The 19,479-nt window shown below is 44.4% G+C and overlaps 1 protein-coding gene across 1 annotated transcript in view; it reads right to left on the bottom strand.

The window, feature by feature from the left end:
• Positions 1-6,101: 6,101 nt before the first annotated feature.
• The window catches only part of CEP350 (centrosomal protein 350), a gene marked incomplete at its 5' end in the record, with an annotated part of 67,891 nt that continues 54,513 nt past the window's right edge, over positions 6,102-19,479 (bottom strand). The window contains 4 exons of the mRNA XM_082483368.1: positions 6,102-9,966; positions 17,047-17,169; positions 18,321-18,467; positions 18,555-18,956. Of these exons, the coding sequence (XP_082339494.1) occupies positions 9,802-9,966; positions 17,047-17,169; positions 18,321-18,467; positions 18,555-18,956 (837 nt within the window). The 3' untranslated portion in view covers positions 6,102-9,801. The remainder of the gene's footprint in view (positions 9,967-17,046; positions 17,170-18,320; positions 18,468-18,554; positions 18,957-19,479) is intronic.

Raw genomic sequence — 19,479 nt, 5'->3', positions numbered from 1 at the left:
GGCTCTGTCCCCGGGAAGGCCATTAGCCATCCCTGGGAAGGCCATTAGCCGTGCTGGGCCCCACCTAGGTATTTTAGGCGGACTTGCCATGCTAGAAAAACAAGCCTGCCAGAGCCAAGCCTTGCCGTGGTAGCGGAGGGCAGAGGCACCGCTCTGGCTCTGGGGGAGCTGTGGGGATCCCCGAGACAGCCCGGCTGTGGGGGAACAGAGCCTGTCCGACACAACCCTCGCAGGATTGGTGCCGCGCATCTGCTGTGGGTCCGGGCTGATGCAAACAGGGCAGAAGATGGTTTCCTCCAGCCCTGGCAGCTGTAATTAAATGCTTAAGGGATTATCGCACCTTGCTCTTCAACTAGGAGGGAGAGAGGCGCAGCCCGGCCCGTGCAGGGCTGCTCTGAAAGGTGGTCCCTCACCAGAGACCTTGCCACAACTCGTCTTTATCCAGCTGGCAATTGAAAGACAAAAAAATCCCTGTGCTTAAGGAATGTCATCACCGTTATTTTACCCTGGGCTAAAGTCCTCATTCTAAGGGCTCATCAGCTTGATTAGGTTATCACAGTGAAGGAGAGGTGCTCAGCACCAGCGTAATTGCCAGCTTCCTCCCCAGCCAACTCACCCCTCCCTCCCAGGGAGCCCAAATTCCTTGAATCCTTTTTTAGATGCAAAAGCGGCATCTAACCCGAAGGCAGATGGGCAAGAGCTGGCACCCTGGGGCTCAGGCTCCTTTTGGGGTGAGCCACACTATTGCTCATCTGCTGAAGCCCCGGGGTGGGGATGCTCCTGCTTCCTGCTTCCCCAGGGAACAGCCGGGGCTGCGGGTGCTGTCGAAGACCCGTCTGCCAGACTGGCACATCCCGTCCCCACAGCTCCCCTGGGAACAGCATCCTTCAGCGGCAGGGTGTGGGGCTTTCCAGCCACAGACTTGCCCCAAGAGCTTTTTTTTTTTTTAATTTTTCCTTTTAACGCTGCTGCAAAGCAAGAGGTGATGAGGCTTTTCTTCCACCTCAAACTGGGAACAGGTGGATTTTCATTGCAAAACACCCTGAGACAGGGCATGGGCATGGAAAACCAAAAATGAAACAGAGATTTTGAAACAAGCCGTTTTAAGATGGGCTTGAGAATAACTAAGATGAATTCAAAAAAATAAAGCAGTAGTAAAAGTTTGGGGATGTTTTAGAAATGCCCCCCCCAGCGCTGCCTGCCTTTTTGTCCTCTCCTGCTTTGCATCACTGCTAGCAGAGCCTTCGGGCAGCAAAGCACAGGGGGTGGGTGCTGGGTGACCCCGGATGCCCAGCTGCTGTGTCCCCAGCCAGCCCCAAAGCCCAGCTTTAGGCTTTCATGACACATTTAGGAACCTACTTGGTTTTCAGCTGCGCTGTGTAGCAAAGCCTTCAGCGCCCACCTTGGCATCCTTAACTTTGGGAAGAGATGCGCTTCACTCCTACGTAGCAAGGCCATGGACCACCGTAGAGGTTCCCGCGATGCACAAGTCCCTGTGCAGAAGCTAAGCTGTAGCTTTAGTTCATTAAGCTCATCAGCTCTCAAATCTCCTTTCCCAGACTAATAGCTAGCAGGAGTCTCCTTGAAGTCAATGAGGTGTGGGCAACACCAAGAGGCCTCAAAGGCCGCTAAGATCTCACCAAAATCATTTAAGCCCTGCAGAACTTGTTTCACGCACCCAAAATTGATCATTTTCCCAGACATTAAGAGCTACTCTGATCGCCTCTGTGCTGGGTTAGAGAGGAGATGAGGAAAGAGCAGTTGGGTTTTTATATATTCAGCCTTAAAGTGCTGGAAAGGACTATGCTTCAGAAAATGGAGAAAGGCTTTTACTGTCCATTTTTAAAAGCGTGAACCTGGCTGCAAAACACCAATAGCTCAAAACAGTCAGGTAAGCTGACCCAGAACCATCTCATTTCCCTTTAGTTGTGAAGGTTTGGGGACAGGGAAACCCTGAAACAGATTTTCTTCCTTGAAAATTAAAGAACACGTTCCTACCTAATTGTGTGATTCCAGGAACTGACTCCAAGAAAAACACGCAACCAATGCAAGACTCATGATACAATCACGGCAACACCGTCACCTGGCCCTGGCATTTCGGAGGCCATTTGGAGAAGTTTGCATCCAACTTCCCTGCGAGCGCTTCGGAAATACCAGTTGCAGAGGAAGCTTGCAGTTTTCCTCTCTCTCCAGCCTTCACAAGATGGGACTGATGAACTCAGTGAAGCCCTCCTCAATCCGGAGCACAGCACCACTTAAAGCGTGGTCCTTCTCTAAATAAAAGAAAAAGCCTTATTTCCCCAATTAGCATCGCCAAACAGCCTCAGAGAGCGAGTGAAACTGTGCCACCTGCTACCTCCTAGCCAGCTGAAGTCAGCTGGGATATTCCAGTCCAGGTGGCACTTTTCCACTGGTGGCACCAGTCATACCTCCGCTGAGACATGGTTTCAGACAAGAGCTTTGGCAATGCCTGTGCGATAAACCTGCCAGCTTCTGCAGCTTTGCCGAGACAGGGAATAACATGCAGAGTGGACATGAACCCTGACTGCTTCCCACACCCTGCATTGGCTCTGCCAGGCTCGCACCTACAAAGACCAGGAAAGCCCCTCGTAGCCCCCACTGGTAGCTAGGAATTGCCGACTACGCGAGACAGGCTTGGTTGGATACAGTTGATTTCTACCTTTCAGGCCCAACCAGCCTGTAATAACAATAGATGTAAAAGAAAATCCAGGGTGCATTCTCAGGATGTGATGAATGCATTCACGTAGTTTGTGCCTGCAGAGAGACTACAGCAGTACCAGCCCCTTTCTGCTATTCACCCTCTGCTGATTCATCCCTGCTCAAAAGGACAGCAGCAATGCTGACCTTGCTCTTTTTGGAGGGACCTGGGGGGACCGGGAGGAACTGGTACCGTCTTTGGTATGTCTGGGTAGGAAACGTTTTACCTGCAAATTTAAGATCTACTTAAAAGTCATAAATCATCACCATGACCCAGGATGGACAAAGGAGATATTTTCCACTCCAGCTCATCTGCCCGGCTTCCAGGAGCAGATTGGAGGAGGCCACACCACCCAGATTTGCCACATCATTATTTGGCAGCTAGTTTAATTGCAGAACATGAAACTGAGAATACCACATGGATGACAATGGAGCACTCCTCTCTTGCTGTGGCAGTAGTCCTGCAACGTAAGCAAGGTCTCACCTACCAAGGACTGGTGTGCCCAATCACAGGTTCACTGAGCAGCACTGGCTCCATCACCTCTACGGAGCAATGCAGCAGGACATGGATATTGGACCAGGCTCCTTGCTGAGCTCCTCAAGCCAAGCAACACGAAGGGTAGGATCCCCTGCAGCCTCCTTTATTTTGCTGGAATAAAAGAAAATAAAATCTCTGGGATGCACAACAGAACTGGTGTTAATTCCACCTCCAGCAAACTCACAGACAAAGCCCTAGTTCAAGTCAGCCTGGATTTCACAGCACAGTGACAGAAAAGTCAGCCTTTAAGAGGAAACCACCTGAAACCAGCATCGGGGAGGGAACACAGCCCAAAGGACACAGCAGGTCTTGCACAGGTAGAGCAAAGGGCTGGAAAACTGGGGCCAAGAGAAACATTCAAACCAACCAGACCTGCTCCAGCCCATCCTCACACAACACACTTGGCAGGCAAGAAGGCAGCATCTTTGCCACAAATGTCCCCCTTATGCCCCGCTCCTGCCCAATCCTCACCCTCCCGAATTGAGCTGCTGCCCCCTGACACCTCTATTCCTCTCCTTTTCCCCACACTTCTGCAGGATCTTATTCAGGAGGAGGCAGGAAGGTGCAGGACTGGGGCTACAGGTTTTGTTTGCTCCACTTTCCAGACCTCGCAGGGTGCCTGTCCCTCCCCCACAGGACCCGCAACCCAGAGAGCACCCTATGCTTTCAAACTCCATTACATCTCATCTGCATTCCTGCCTGCCAACGGCCCGTGCTCTGGGCTGGGTGCCAGTGGCTGGGCAGCCCCCCTCCTCTCCTTCCTGCATGCTGAAGAGAAATGCCGGCGTTCAGCAGCTCCCCACCGGCTCCTTTTCTTGTGAGGGCTGTGTTAACGAGATCCCAGACATCACAGAAGCTCTTGTGCTAGGCAGGGTGCAGGGACGTCTGGAGCAGTGTCAACATTTCAAGTGCTCCAGCACTCTGCCAGGCATTTTAGGACGTGGGATGGCTGCAGCTGGCACCACCTCCCTGGGGAGGCACCTGGGAGCGGGTGGCACCCGGGAAGGGAGGCACCAAAACAGTCCCACTCAATCCAGCATGCCACTGGGAAGGTGGCTGTCTGCCATTGCCCAACCTGGGAGTTTCACCAGGTCCACGGGTGAAACGGCTGTTGAAGGCAACTGCGCTCTGAGGGTTCTGGGAAGAGTTACACAAACACTACTGTAGAAAGTCAGTGCCAAAGTGAAGCAATGTAGACTTGCAAACGAAGAACTTAAAGCCTTCATCAAGCTGATTACTGGGCATCCTGGGTAAGGACAGCAGTAGCAATGCAGCAGTTTGCTGTGTCATTCGCCAGAGTGCCATGGCAGCACTCCCATCACTCGAGCCATTTTAAAGGGAAGCCAGTACTTTTGTCAGAGAAGCACAGAACAATTTTTTTTTTTTTCCCCAATGTGAAACGCACTCTAAGCCCCTTCCAGGGAAGGATGCTGATGGCTGCAAGTAGTTCACTGTCTGAAAATACAGGACTCGCGGAGCAAAATTGCTGCAGGGCGAGGAAAGCAGCGACACGGATGATCTCCTGCTGCTCGGTAATGAGAGCATAGAGGTTGCAGCACCACTTTGTCTCAGCCCTTTGGACATCAAACGACCGACCGCTGTGCTTTGGCCGGTTCAACCGCCCGAACTCAGAGGGCTGCAACATGCTTCCCTGTCTGTATGAGGCTGTGGATGGTGTTCTGGCATGCTCTGCTGAGGGCTACTCCTACCGCACACTGGCACCGCGGGACTGCAGCAAAGCTGCTTCTGTAATGAAAGTGCGAGTGCAGCAAATCTTCCTCCAGATGAGGTACCTCTGCTAAGGAAAAGCAAAAAGCAAACTGCTGAGCACAGTGCAAAGCCCTCGCAACGGTTTTGTTCACACAGGTCCCCCCCTGTTTGATGCACACACCTCTCCTGGGCAGAGAAGAGTGGTGAGGAGTAGACTGCCACAAAGCATCCTCCGAGCTGGAAAGACCAGCGCTGGGTTTTGTAGACACCTGTAGTAAATGGAAAGCAAAGCCTTTTCTGCTGGGCTGTATGGTAATAAATGGCACCAAAACACAGCAGAGGTACAGGAGCAGGAGCGGCTGTAGGCACTGAGGAGGCTCGATAAACATGCTTGGTTTTACGTATTTCACACTGCCACTCGTTCGCCACGTGCCTGCACACCTGTGGTTTGGCACCACAACTGTTCAGCCACCCTTTTACAGAGCTCCAAGGCCTTTCACATGTTAAGGCAGTGTTGTTTTGTATTGTTTTTTTTTTGGTTTTTTTTTTTTTTTTTTTTTTGCAAAACAGCAAAGCAAAGGAAACAGCAAAGATTTAGGAAAGTTTCACCAATACATGAAGTTTCCAGGGAACGTTTGACCCCTTGGTGAACAAGTGATCAGTGCTAGTAACAGCGGCTGTAACAATTTAGGAACCTAATTGAGAGATCTGAAACAAGGCTGAGGCTCTGAAGAATTTAATTCCAAGAATGTTGTTCAGCATAAAAAAAGCTTCCCCCTGTGCCAAATGTTTTCAATAATGAGTTTTTAAAACCTATTTTAAATAAACATGTGCAAGGAATAATTTTTCTCCCGCAGATCATGCAGTGCACTCCTGCAATGATTACGCAATACTATTTTCTGGTTTTGCTTTTATCAACACTCAGCTTTAACAATAAGAAAATTCTAATAATGTTATGATTATAATTAAGGCAACTCTAATGGGATTTTGTGGACTGTGATTGGCATCCCAAGTACAGCATCAGACAGAAAAGGGAACGTACAAGGGACAAATCTCCAGGACACCTTCAGAATTAGCAACCATTTGGGTAATTATAAAGCTCCATTTTATAAGGAACCAGAAAACAAGATTAATTTATAAATCAGTTTATTTACAGATTTTGTTCTCTTAAAGTACATTTCAGTTACCAAAGATATTTACACTGGTGTACACAGGGACCACCCCGGTTATTTTACAATTCTTAATTACAAAAAAACCCCTCCACATCCTTGGGTCTGTCTACTGTGCAAAGCTGCTCTGGATGTGAACATTAGCTGAAACTGGCCCAAAAACCAAGTTACCAGGTTATTTACACATACACAGTAAACGGGTTTCTTTTCAGCATCTCCACAACACAGTAGACAGGGAGACAGAGCCTCCCAAAAGGCGGCTTTGCAAATGTGTATCAAAAGGCTCTGCAAAGTCAAGGAAAAAACTAGTAAATGCAGGTTAATTACAGTATTCCTCTTTCATCTGTATATATTTTTGCATTTAATGTTTAAATTACAAATAAGTTCAATAGTTTGCTTTTCTCCATTTTAGTTGATTTGTAAACACTTCAGATGCACTAAATACCTTATAAGATTCAACTGTTTCTCTGCTGAAAAGTACTTTATTTTCCTAATATTCTTAAGGTAGCAAAGGGATATGAAAGTCAGAACTGCACGCAGTTCCTCGCAGAATAGTCACTTAAAAGGTCTCTATCACTGTGCTACTGAAGATCTTCTGCAGGTACACACTTATTCAAGTATTGCAAAAAGCTAAGGCCACTTTTTCAAGAAAGGAAAGTGAACAAGACGGGATTTTTCAACCTCTCATTCCACCTTGTGAGCAACAAGCTGTTTCTGAAAGGCAGAAGTACTAATATTCCACAGCTCGGCTCAGGAAACAACCTGCTGCGAGAGGGGTGCTCGCGCTCCTTCTCCTCACAAGCCTGGGCTTTCCCACTTGGCATCAAGATCCTTCCGAAGAGGGAACCGCATCTCCCCAGTGATGACAGCCACTGCCCCAAACAGCTTATGGGTCTCAGAAAAATGTCTCAGCCTTGAATCTTTTAACGTGGTTGCACCAAGATAACCAGGACCCAGAAATATCATCTTGTTCTTAAAATGAGAAGGTTGGGGAGAGGAACGGAGAATTCAGCCTCTGTTTGCGAGACTCCAGGCTTCCTCCTCATTCCTCCTCATTACCAGCCACGACGCAGACAGACCATTGCTTCATCGCAGTAATCATCAGTCCACAAGTACGCAACACACTCGAGGTTTTGAGTATACACTCAGCTCAAAGCAACTCAACACACTTGAGGTATTGAGAAGATAATTCACGTACGTTCAAGTCTTTTTAGGGTTGCTCCTATCAAGGATCGCTACCAAAAATAAACGGTGATGTTTGCAAAGGAATAAAGCCATTACTTAGACACAGCTTCTTTCTGCTCAAACAGCTGTAAAAATAGTTACTACTTCTGTTTAGGATACTAAACTAGTGCTCTCCAAGCCAGCAAGACAACAGGCCTATGATCCCCAATGGTCCCCAGCACCGCGGCAGGCCAACTGTAGAGCCTTATCCCTGCTGGTGGACAGACCAGAAAAGCTGTGCCAGCCCCGCAGAACAGCCAAAACGCCTTGGGGACACAGGGCAACCTTCTCAACACCAGCCACGGCATGTACAGAACAGAAACTAACTTCGTTTCTGTGATACTCCAGCCACAAACCTACGCTGCAGGTTTCTGCCTTCTTTCTGTAATTGCTACCTATAAAAATAATGATCCGTGCTATTGAAGATGATACACCCAGGAAAGGGAATCTGAGGCGGTGACCCAATCAGTGACACCATGCTGGTTAAATGCAGCAGCTTTAGTTTGCTTCTATCTTAAGCATTTGAGAGTTTCCTGGTTCAGCATCATGACATTTTACGTGGACAAGTGAATCACTTCAGAAAAAAAGCTGAACAATGCTCCACCAAGACCATTTGACTTCCAGCCAGCCAGAAGGGCCACTATTGCAGAACAGACATGCATATGACAGTTGAAGGTGTTCCTATACACCATGACCTCCTCCTTGTTCTTCCACTCGTTAAGCTCCCATTAATATGGCTCACCATTAACTCATAAGTGAGGTGCTGGCAATACTGTATCTGAGAATTTGCATGGACCTCTGACAAATCCAACATTTCCCAGTGCTGTCCCTGAAGAATTACCAGCTGTGTGTCATTGTGCAAAATGCAAATACTCCAATGATAGCTTTAAAAAAAAAAAGAAAAAAAAAGATGGAAAAGAGAAAACAAAATGGAGCAGTAGCAGAGGTATGCATAGCAGTAAGCCCAAGAACCAAGCAGATGAAAGAAATGGTGGAGATCTCCCTGCCACACCCATCACGGGTTGTGGCATCTATGGGGTACCTCCAAGGGCTTCAAAGTGTCTTTCTGCACTCCAGTGTGCCTGGAGAATCTGACTCTCCTCTGGGTCTTGTCCCGGGTTAGCAAACAGGGACATCCACTATTAAGGCATCAACGTTTGACCCCAGATTGTCTGTGTTCCTCCAAGAAAAACACAAGAATGAGAGGGACAGATTAGGAAGGAGCACTCAGCAGAAGGAAGTCTGTCTCAAGAAGTGAGAGGTTTTGTGCGAAAAATACAGGGCTCTGGAAGATTCCAGAACAGATGCTTTCTCAAGTTCAGCTGTCTCAAAACATAAGACAGTGCAGCCAACTGCACAGGACACTCTCCTATAACCCACTTAATAAATTATCTGAAAATAAATAAAAAATCCACAAGCACAAAACATGCAGACAGTCAAGCACTGGACACTGCTTTCTTTGGTGAATACACTCTGTTTTCTAAATTGTTCAAGTAACAGCTGCCCCAATTTATGAGGTGACAGTAAGGGAGGAAGCTGAGTGACTGAAGGCCAAATTTTTGTGAGGAAACATTTTCCACTCCTGCATGTCTCGTGCCTGAGAAAGTCCTGAGTATCCGTTATCTGGGAGCAGCTGGTGCTCCAGGAAGAGAAGTGCTACACGGTAGGAGGAAAGCTGTCCACGGGCTCATCTTTCACGCTTGACATTTGGTGGCCTTTATCTTGCTCCACCTTGGGATCGAAGAAAGTTACATGGGAAAAGCAGCAAGAATTCTTTACTTGAATGCAGAAAGCAACATTATCTAATTTCCCTGGACTGGCCGGCACCACACTTGGTACCACATCACAGAAGAAAGATGAAAACCAACTTCACAGAGAAGGGAATTAAATGGGCTCTGGATCAGAAGAAACTGATGCACATTGTTAGGGCTGCAGGAGAAGGTGTTAAGATTATAACACTCTTCAGTTAGGTAAGTCTCCATTTATGACTAAAACCTGACCAAACTGTTTCTTCTCCAAATTGCTCACATTTCTAAAAGACAAGTCGAGTACTGATGGCTGACAGCCATTCCAGCAAAGCAAACAGTATCCCAACTTTACCCAACCCTTTCGAAGCACAAGCTGAACATGTCAAAGCCCCAGGCAGGGGCCTCAGACAGCTTCTGACAGTTATGTGGCATAACAGCATTGGCACATGAACAGTCTTGAGCACTCCACAATACAGCCTCGGGTGAGGGATCAGCTTGTTCCAAACAACAAATCCGGTGCGAGGTCTCTAGTGGCAGCGGATGCAAATTCAGGTTCCTTTAATCACATCTGAAGTGCCTTTAAACTCCGCACATGGAAGTCCAGCAGCAGCACTTGCAGGGTGGAGAGTACGTGAGGAGTCAGAAAGGCCTGTGACTCCATGGTTACGCAGCTGTAAGTTTATTTTCAGCACTGTCAGACAAGCAGCAATCTCCGCTGTTTCTCATTTATCTGGTTCAGTACATCAACAGTGTCTCTGATTAAGGCCTCAAAGATCCCGTCTGCCAACTGCATCTTTACGCACAGTTCATCCTCGTCATAGTTCACCCACTGTGCTTCTTCCTCGTGAAGTTCCTGCACCTTGGAGGTTAGAAAGGAAAAGGCAAAACAAATATTACAATTCTGTTGCTCTAGGATAATACCCCCTGAAAAGTTCCAGAAAGAGTCCAAAACAGTACGCATCTGTAAACAACATATCTGTCTTTGTAAGAGATTACAGGAAATGCTTGGAATAGCAAAATGAACACAGATCTATTTGAGCCAGGCTGTTTTACTGTATGAACATTTTCTACCTTTCACTGTAGTATCCATTTTAAAGGATTTCATACTCCTGCACAAGTTTTTCAGTTGAAAGAACTCAGCTAATGGAATATTCTTGGCCAAGAGCAGAAACTCCATTAAAAAGTCCCTAATTGCATATTTGCAAGAAGCTGATTCCATGCAGCAAACTGGTAAGAAATCAGGCAAAGGCCTTGAACAGGGGAAGGAGAAAAAGAAAAGACTCTACTGCAGTTCAATTTATTTGAATAAGAAGTAGAAAACCTAAAGGAAATAACTAACTATTCCAATTCTTCTGTGTAGGAAGACAAAATGCTGTATGATAGTATTACAAGTCATTTGCACAGAATATTCTATGCTTCATTGGATTTGAGAGCATTACTACAAATGCAATTTTGTACCATTATAGCTAGAAGAGTAACTCAAAGAGTATTTATTTCCTTCTGCTCCTAAATTGTTGACAAATGAAATCCTGTCTTACTGGTCATTGGCAAATAAGCGTTTTAGTAACAGACAGAAATATATAATTTCATTCAGCAAATCAAGTCTTATTGAGAATCTCTCCAAACTGGACATCTCCAATTAAACTTATTAAAAATTTGTCTTGGTGACCCTTTCAGTGTGAGAGATAAATCCTAACAAAGTTCAAACTTTTGAGAAAAGAAAGAGTGAGTGCAAACATCACTCATTTAAAATGACAATGAAAACCTACTGAAAGCTCTTTCACTGCTCAGCTTCAGCAGGAAGCTCCTCTGACCATAAATCCTATGCTCTGAATTCAAAAGACATTTACATGGTCCACATAGACAATTGGGCCAGACACATAGATACTGCCAAAACATACTGAAAATCCACTAATCCATTACCAATATGTAATAGTGTCGTTGTGTAAAGAGAGTACAAGAGCTATAGCCCCAGCACCCCCTCTCCCTCTTTTGCCTGAAGCTAAACCACCCAGAATCTTGTCTGTTTTGAAGGTGACAGCTGCTGTAGCATAATGATGATTCAATAACCCAAACACTGTGTGAAGCCCAAGAATAGGCTGCTATGGGAACCCCAGGGAAACGGCACTGCTTCAGGGTTTGTAGCCATTCATGAGACTTCAGTTATACACGGGGCTTCAGTCTGACAGCTCCTTTCTCCCTCTATTAAGAGAGCTTGGAGACAGGCGCAGGGATCTCATCCTGCAAACAGCTTTGGAGGAGTCACATTACATGGTTACAAATCTCTGCGCTAACACAGGGAACACTCCTTGGCTGTCAAAGACAAAGTGTTAATGGTTTCATTATGCTTCTTACTAATAAGGAAGAAGCAACAACATTGGCAATCAAACTTTGAATGAGTGTTGTAGGTGAAAAATAACTTAAATTGAATGCTAACAAGCTGCAGATAATTGGATGTAAGTTTGTGTGGGGGTGAATGTCTGAAACAGACTTCTGAACTCTTTCTCAAACAGAAGCTTGCTGCCTGCAACCAGTATGCACTGGTTGTATATTTTGATAAACCCCGGACTAAACAATGGCAGCATGTCCCAAGTCCTCCCATCAATAAAGAGGCATAAGATATAAGCACCAGTTTGGAGGCTGACCGTGTGTTGTGTGTCTGCATCACAGACTTATTTAGACAAGGAAAAGCAAGAGACAGGTATCACGAAAAGATGAGGTGGTGCTGAAAAAAAGGGTTTCCAAAAAGCAGAAGTGGTCTGGGATAGAAAACAGGGGCCCCAATGGAAGAAGGTGAAGAACCTGGCTGGAAGAGAGATCCTGGAAATGGGAGAAGATCCTACAGATGAAGGAGGTGGGTGGAAACAAATGCCAGGGGACCCTCAGGGACCTTGACTGAAGACATCCAAGACTGGTAACCAGGAGCAGCTGCAGAATACCCACCAATGCGATATTCTGCCCAACCCTCCCAGGCCAGCAGCGACCTCACTGCTGAGAAGCCAAGTCAAGACCTAGTGAACGTAACACTAGGGGTGGGGGGAAGCAAGTGAGTAAAATAATAAAGCAGGTTAAAAGCTCTGATCTCACTGGCCCTTAAACAAACCCCAATATCCAGATCCACATTAAGCTGTTGTTGATTTGTTTATTCTGCCTCACCTGCTACAATGTGATGGGACAGTTCCTTTACTGTGCTCCAGGAGGACAAAAAAACCCAAACCACCAAAACCGGGGGGGGGGGGGGGGGGGCGGGAAGGGAGAAGAGATTCACAGTAAAGAAACACAAGTAAACAAGAGAGGCCAAGGTAACTTGATCCGGGCAGAGAAAGGCTGGGTGTTAAATAGCAGCAGAAAGATCAAGAAAGAAAAAAACGTATCAGTGATTAATTTTCTCTCCCTTCTATCATTCCCCTCTTTCTCAGAGGCACAGTGCACAATTTCCTTTGGCATTAGGACGACTTCCTCGAGCATACTTCTGGAAAACTAAGAGAATGTGCAACTTGCAGCTGCAGGCAAGTCTTGTTTATAGTGTATTCAGCTTTGCAGCTCTAGCTGCAGACATCTGAGCCAAGGCAGTTGTGACTGCTTTGTCTGGGAAATGTTTGATCCATTTGTTGTAGTATTACAAACTGCTTCTAAGCAATGGAGACAGTTTGCTTATATTTGGCTTATGTTTGGTGACTATCGTGGCTTTCATGGAAGTGGGCTTTGCATTGTCTTCAGTACATGCACAGCATTTAAGTTCTTCTTATTCTCATGACAAAAGCAAAACTTTACGTATTTGATACCAGAAAGTAAGCTCTCTATACCAGAGAGAAACTGCATTTCTGCCAAGTCAGGAAAAAAAGTTCTAATGAAACTGAATTCCACCCTACAGGAAAAGATAAACAGTGACACAATGCAGAAGGCTGTGTAGTACAGTTTGTGTGTGCTTTGTTGTTGATTTTTTTTTTTAAATACTCAAAGAAAGAAGGTGGCATGCACACAAAAGAAAAATCAGGAGATAATGGGGTAGCATGATTCTGCTGGCCATTTAATAAATGCCGCAGTACCCCAAAAACAACACTTAAAAGAATATAATCTGAAGGAAACTTTGGAAAGTAAATTAGTAAGTTTCAATTTCTGAAGGTCCCCATTCAAAATCATGAATATTTGCAAAATAAACTACATTTAAGGAGTAACTAGATCATTTGGAGACTGGAAAATACCAAAATCCAGAAATAAACGACTGCCTTGGAAGAATGCCAGTAGGAGGAAGGCAGACAGGTGCATTCTCACAACCTTTCACTCTCAGAGTGCCTGGAAATCTTAAGATGCATGACTGTGCACACAAGGAGGTTTTGATTCTCTTCTTATTGTTGCACTCCTTCTGGGTTTAGATCTTGGGCGCCACAGAAGCGGGCTTTCCAATTAAGACAGCCTGATAGGAACAGCTTTGCTTTGTTGCAGAGTTCAAAACTGCATGGAGAGAAACATTGTAGCCCTTAAGTCAACAGGTCAGAAGATCAAGTACTTTTCAGCACTCTGTTAGCAGACTTCTCAGGTGTGAAAGCTAAACACACAGGTTTGGCAGTATCATGTGAGCTTTGCTTTCTCTAGCTCTGGATAAAAGGGAAGGGGCGGTGGCAGGGAAAGCAATGGCAGAGTTTGTACAAACAGATCAGCACAGGGAGTTTTGGCTGGAGACCCAAGTGAAAAAAACCAAGTAGTGGAAACAGTCTATTGTTAGCACTTGAACTTAAATAAGGAGATATGAGTGTTCTTGCTGTAGTTTAAAAAGAGGTTTTGAAAGGTACAGGCAGCCCTGATGTACCAAAATGCAGCACCTCAGTCTACGTGCTCATTTGCAAATGAGGTTCTCCCAGAGAGCACAGACAGCATACATGTGATAAAGGTGACAACACGAAGGGACATGAGAAGAAGAAAGCAAACATCTAAACATTCATGTTTATGAAAAGCTACTTTGTTCAAAGTCAAGTTAAAGGAACCACCTGTACTTGTTTACTGAAAGCCAAGAGTTGCTGTAAATGTTAATAACTGGAGCAACTATCCAGCAGATCAGAGATCTCTCTTAAGAAATCCCAATACAAATGCTTTCTGAGGACAGAGATGCCCGATCAAAGCTTAATGGTGCTGTAAAAAAGGAAAAGAGGAAGATGGTTTTTTGTCACTGGCAGAAAAACATGGCCAATTATATTGGTGTCAATGCTGGGAAAGTGTCTGTGAAAGTGAAAACACAACAAAAGATGCAGTGACCAGGGGAAGTAGCAAAGATCAAGGCAAAGCAAGGAGGCTAAGGGCTAACCCACCCTGTTCTCCCCTTAATTCCCAGCAGGTATGATAGCTGACTGCAGTCACCCACAGGACCCAGCATCACGGAGAGCACTCGTGTAGCACAGGCTGCTTCTACTGCCATGCCTCTTCTCCATGAGGCTGAACCTTTGGTGAGGACAAGAACCACTGGGAATTGGGTTCAGTACGGTAAATCCAGAAGTACACATCCAGGGCTAATCAGGGAGAGATTAAGCTGGGAAAAATAGCTCGGCACTTGCTTCTGTGCCTTGAAAAGAAATAAAAGGAAATTCAGCAAACAGGCAGGGCTCCTGGTTTTAGAGCCACCCAACCATCCAGGCAGATGATGCCATTATTTGACAGTCATTACTAATATGCTGGAGAAGGCTCCATACAAGAGAATCCCCTTCCTCTGTATCAAAACCCCTCTCACCCTTAGTCATGCCTAGCTCCTGGGTCAGACAGTATTGGACATTCACATGTGTTCAATCCTCTCATCGAAGTCACTAAAAATACATAGTTGTCTCAATAGAAAACTATCAAAGGATGTTTTAATTTGAAGGTTAGTTTTACTTGAAGGGGAAATGAAGAAACTTAGAAGGACCTGTGTTCAAAGTTTAAATGCAAATAACAGGAGCTTAAGAATGTTTACCTCTGCTTTAAGAAGATCATGTTTTCTTTTAACAGTCTTTGTCTTTATAAGCAGCAAAAGGATGTGGAAAAATCAAACAGCCCATATATGTACTCACATGACATCCCTTGCACATTGCAAGAAGTGTATATTGGCTAAATCACAAAAACTTGAGAAAAGCATTTTCAATTGTGATTTCTAAAGAAGCTTCTGGAGCACATAAACCTACCAAATCAGTCTTGATTCCTCCTTCAGGAAATTGCTGTGTTGTACTACTTGAATATACTTTAAACAAAATTTGGAAAACTCCCGAACAGACCTCTCAGTATAGGGCTACACCATGAGTTACTAGTGGAGAGGCAGCAGATCTTGCACAGACCTGTATATCCACTTATGACCTTGGATTTACATTGTCACAGAACTCGTGACCTTAAGCACAAGTTGGAGGCCAACTAGGAGACAGAGAAAGCTATCCAGATGCTTCATGTTTTCTACAGATTTTAATAAAACAAGCTAAGAGAAATTGAACATTATCCTCTAAGGTTTTCAGTTAAAAGTTTCTCTGATAGTGTCTCACATTACAGTATAAATTTGTTAGCAATGTCACTGAGACTGCCTTATTCATAAAGCATGGCATGCTACAATCTTCACAGTGTTATTCCCAATCTTCAGCTAAAATTTTATTAACATATTCTTGGGAGAACAAAGTAAAATTAAACACATTATTTACTAAGCCAAGTTTGTCAGAGCTCCATTAATCTTTGATGTCTGGGGCTGCATGTAAATCATAGACCACCAGATCATCTGAACTTCAAACTTGTTCCACCTAAAGCACTTTGGATGCCTTCAACGAGGACAATTTTTCCAGTCAGGAATCTTTCTTTCCAGGTATGGTTCAAAGAAATTAGGAAATTGGTACGCAAGCATAATAGTTGTATTATTAGTTCTCTCAAGGATCTAAACATAAGATTTTTTTTTTGTGCATGCTTTAACAGCCTTCATATCCCAGAATCCAGTGTACTAGGATATGCAGGTCCTATATGTAGATATTCTATCTACATACAATTAAAATTAAACCCCTGGGAAAAAGCCTGTGTTGGAAACCTTCCACTGATGGGCAATTAAAAGACCACACAACCCATGACTCGAAGTTACTTATATGTGCGCGTGCGTGGAATCAATTTCAGGTATAATTAAGTGAAGCACAGTGTTAATGACGACTCATATTCCCAAGCACAACCTTCACTATCATTATAGCCAATAAAGATGTTAATCATCCTGCAATACAAGCCACCTAGTAACTTTCAAAAACTAGTACACAGACAGACGTTGTCTCTCTGACACAGTTTTAACACTGAACTGCCTCTGCCCCAGTGGCAGCTGCATTCACTAGTTCATAGCAAGTACTACAGGAGCAGAAGTCCTGCTGGTTGCTTAGCTTTGAGGGCATCCTTAGCTGTGGGTACCATCTGGCAGACTGGTTACCTTGTACTAGGAGTATCATTTCCCATATTGTCTCTCTGAATTCTTTGCTGTTCTAACCTAACAACTTTTGCAACCTTTCAGTTGAATCTGATTAGTAATCTGGTCTATTAAGTTCTCGGCATCACTATCTCCAAGTTAAACAATATTACTTCAAAATAAAAACATTTTAAATTTAAGAAGAAAAACATATTCCCTTCTCAAAGAAAAAGTTTACTCTCCTTTCAGTCAAATATTTCAGTGCATCCTTCTGTAAATTTATGCTTTAAACTTCTGGGAGTGGGCAAATTTATACTCCAGTCAAATCAGTAGGTATGAACAGAGAATTCACTCATGTCACCTTACTTCAGTGGCACTGGACTTCTGTTTTTGTCAATAGACCACTCTCTAAAATTAAACACCTTCTACCAAGACCTGATGCACACTTTGTATTTTTTAAACAGCATGATCGAATACTGGAAAATACAATGTCACAACATGTGACACTTCAGTCTGGTGGACAGTATCTGACACGATTGCTTATTTTCATCCACTGACCAGTATATGATCCACTCGGTCTCGTTTCTTCCGCCCAAATTTCATCATCTTCTGCCAGTCTGTTTTGTGATTAGGCTCCTTCCTCAGGCTGAACAACTTCAGTACTTCTGCTGCAATGAAGCTCTACAGAACAGTAAAGGTGAGATTTATCACATTTGAGCTAAGAAACGAAATGCATGCACAAAGTACCTACCCTCAAAAGTCACATTATAGAATGCATAACAGCTTTCTGTTCAGCTAAGAGACATGCGGTGTATACAAGAAAGTTACAGTGAAAGTCTTTGAGGCAGCATTACACAGGCAAAACAACTACTAAACCCAGAAGTGGGAAAAAAAATTTCTTGAGATTGTGACTGCTGTAACAATTAAACAGTACAGCAAACAGGAGATTATGACAATTCATTTTACGGGAGAATATCAAAGAAAAGCAGGGTGGGAGTTTGGTGTCCTTGTCCTGTGCCCCTGCTCTCCTCTGCCACATGCTTTTGAAAGTCTTCTCAACTAACACAGTGATCTAAATACTATTTCTGTCTTTTCCAGACAGTTAACAAGCTGTACTTTCGGTAGATTAATCAAAATACAGTCAAAACCCTCCCAATTTCAGAAGAAACAGTACAGGTGGAAGTCTTCATTTGCGTCCTGATGAGCTGTATGGAAGGTTCTTTGTTGACTGCTTGTAGGCAGACAGTTTTTTTCCACATGTCTAGCCCTGCACGTTTAACCTAGGTCCAGTCAGGCTCCAGCTTCTTGGGGGTTTTGTCTTTTCTTGAGCACTGCCACCGACAACAGGACACCTCCTCTGGCTTGCCAAATACAACAATGCCCTCACCAGTCAAATTTTGAGTCCCTCTGGGCAATTCCCACTGTCCTCAGTGAGGTTGGCACAGATGTCTGAGTAAAAAATCCAGCTCATCCCATTTGGCCTGACCCTACCATTGGATCCATGTCAATATACCCATACAGAGTTCCACTGAAATCTGCTAAAGCAGCAGCCCGTCAGCATACCAATTTTTATAAGATCAAGGTCATCCTGGCAGTTCTGCACAGAGGACTAAGGTTTAAATGCAACCAGCACCAGCGAAAAGGACAGAGAGGCAAATTCATTGAGTAAAAAAGGACAATTTTGACAAATGCCATTTCAGGTTTGTAATCTCATTTCTCTTCACAACTAATCTCTTGCTGGATACACCTGTTATGATCTTTTAACACTCAGGCAAGTGCCAGTATAATATTTTTCATCTCACTTTCCCTGCATGACAAAGATTTCTTCCTACCTTGATTTCATCCAGATCATTTGGATCTTTTACTCGGCGAAAATAAGCAGATGCGATCCTACACGGTTTCATCCAAATAGGCTGATTTAGATTAGGATCCTCAGCAAAGATTTCCCCAAAGATCTCTCTTGTTAAATCAAATACCACCTTAAGAAAGAAAGAAGTAAAAGTTAAGGCTGCTGCTGTTCATGGTAAATATTCAAAGGGCAAGAACAAAATGTCTGAAGACTGTACCTTTTTATAAACTTGCTTGTTTATTGTGTCAGTGTCCTGCTCTTTGAGGGTACTACTAAGATCTGCATGAAGGCTGAAACTTTGCAGGTCATGACCCAGCTCTTTCAGTTTCCAGAGTTCCTCAGCTGCTGCATGCACCATACCTTCCACCTCCACCGCAGTATGAGGGACCGCCAAAGGCTCCTCACACAGTTTTGTTGGCACTTTCTGCGGTTCTACCTTGGGCAGCACTGCTGGTTCCTCAGCTTGCTTGTGCTGGACCTTATGGGAACTCAGGCCATAGTCCTCATCAAACCAGTCTTGATCATCTCCCAGCACACTCAGGAACTCCCGATTGAGCTCCAGCTCTGCCAGTCTCTTGGCAAGCTCTTCCTGACCGCTGGCACCAAACACTGGACTCTCCTGTGAATTAAGAGCCACAGAGTAAATATAAAAGTGGTGTCACACTGTTGTCTAACTCAACTTACATTTTTAAATGCTCTGCTGATGTAACTGGAAATATATGCACAAATACTAAGAAAAATAATAAATAGCCCACAGTAAAATTAGAAATGTTTTGATTCAAATACCTGGGGTTTCTACCGCTCCTGATGAATGCTTTCAGAAGGTTCCTACAGAGCTTAAAAGACTGTGTCCTGCTCACTCTCTGTCCTAATGTTCAAATGTTTACGAAAGGCTGAGTGGTTTAAAAACTGATAACGTGACATGCAACTTTTCACTTCGATTGCTAACAGTCTTAGATCTAAATCAACAGCCTAAAAACTTTTAGCAGATTATGGCTGGTTTAGTGACTGAGTAGTGCTTACACTGGTGAAATGGGCTGAAGCTTTCTGTGATGATTAATATATTGAGATCAATGGCAAAGCAGACAGGTTCACTGGGATCTTCAGCAGAAAGGCCCACTCCTGTATCTGTATCATTAATG

This window comes from Vanellus vanellus (assembly GCF_965231255.1).
Source record: "Vanellus vanellus genome assembly, chromosome: 5".
NCBI classification, from domain to species: domain Eukaryota; kingdom Metazoa; phylum Chordata; class Aves; order Charadriiformes; family Charadriidae; genus Vanellus; species Vanellus vanellus.
The sequence above is the reverse complement of the archived record's forward strand: the minus strand, read 5'-3'. Positions and strand labels throughout refer to the sequence as shown.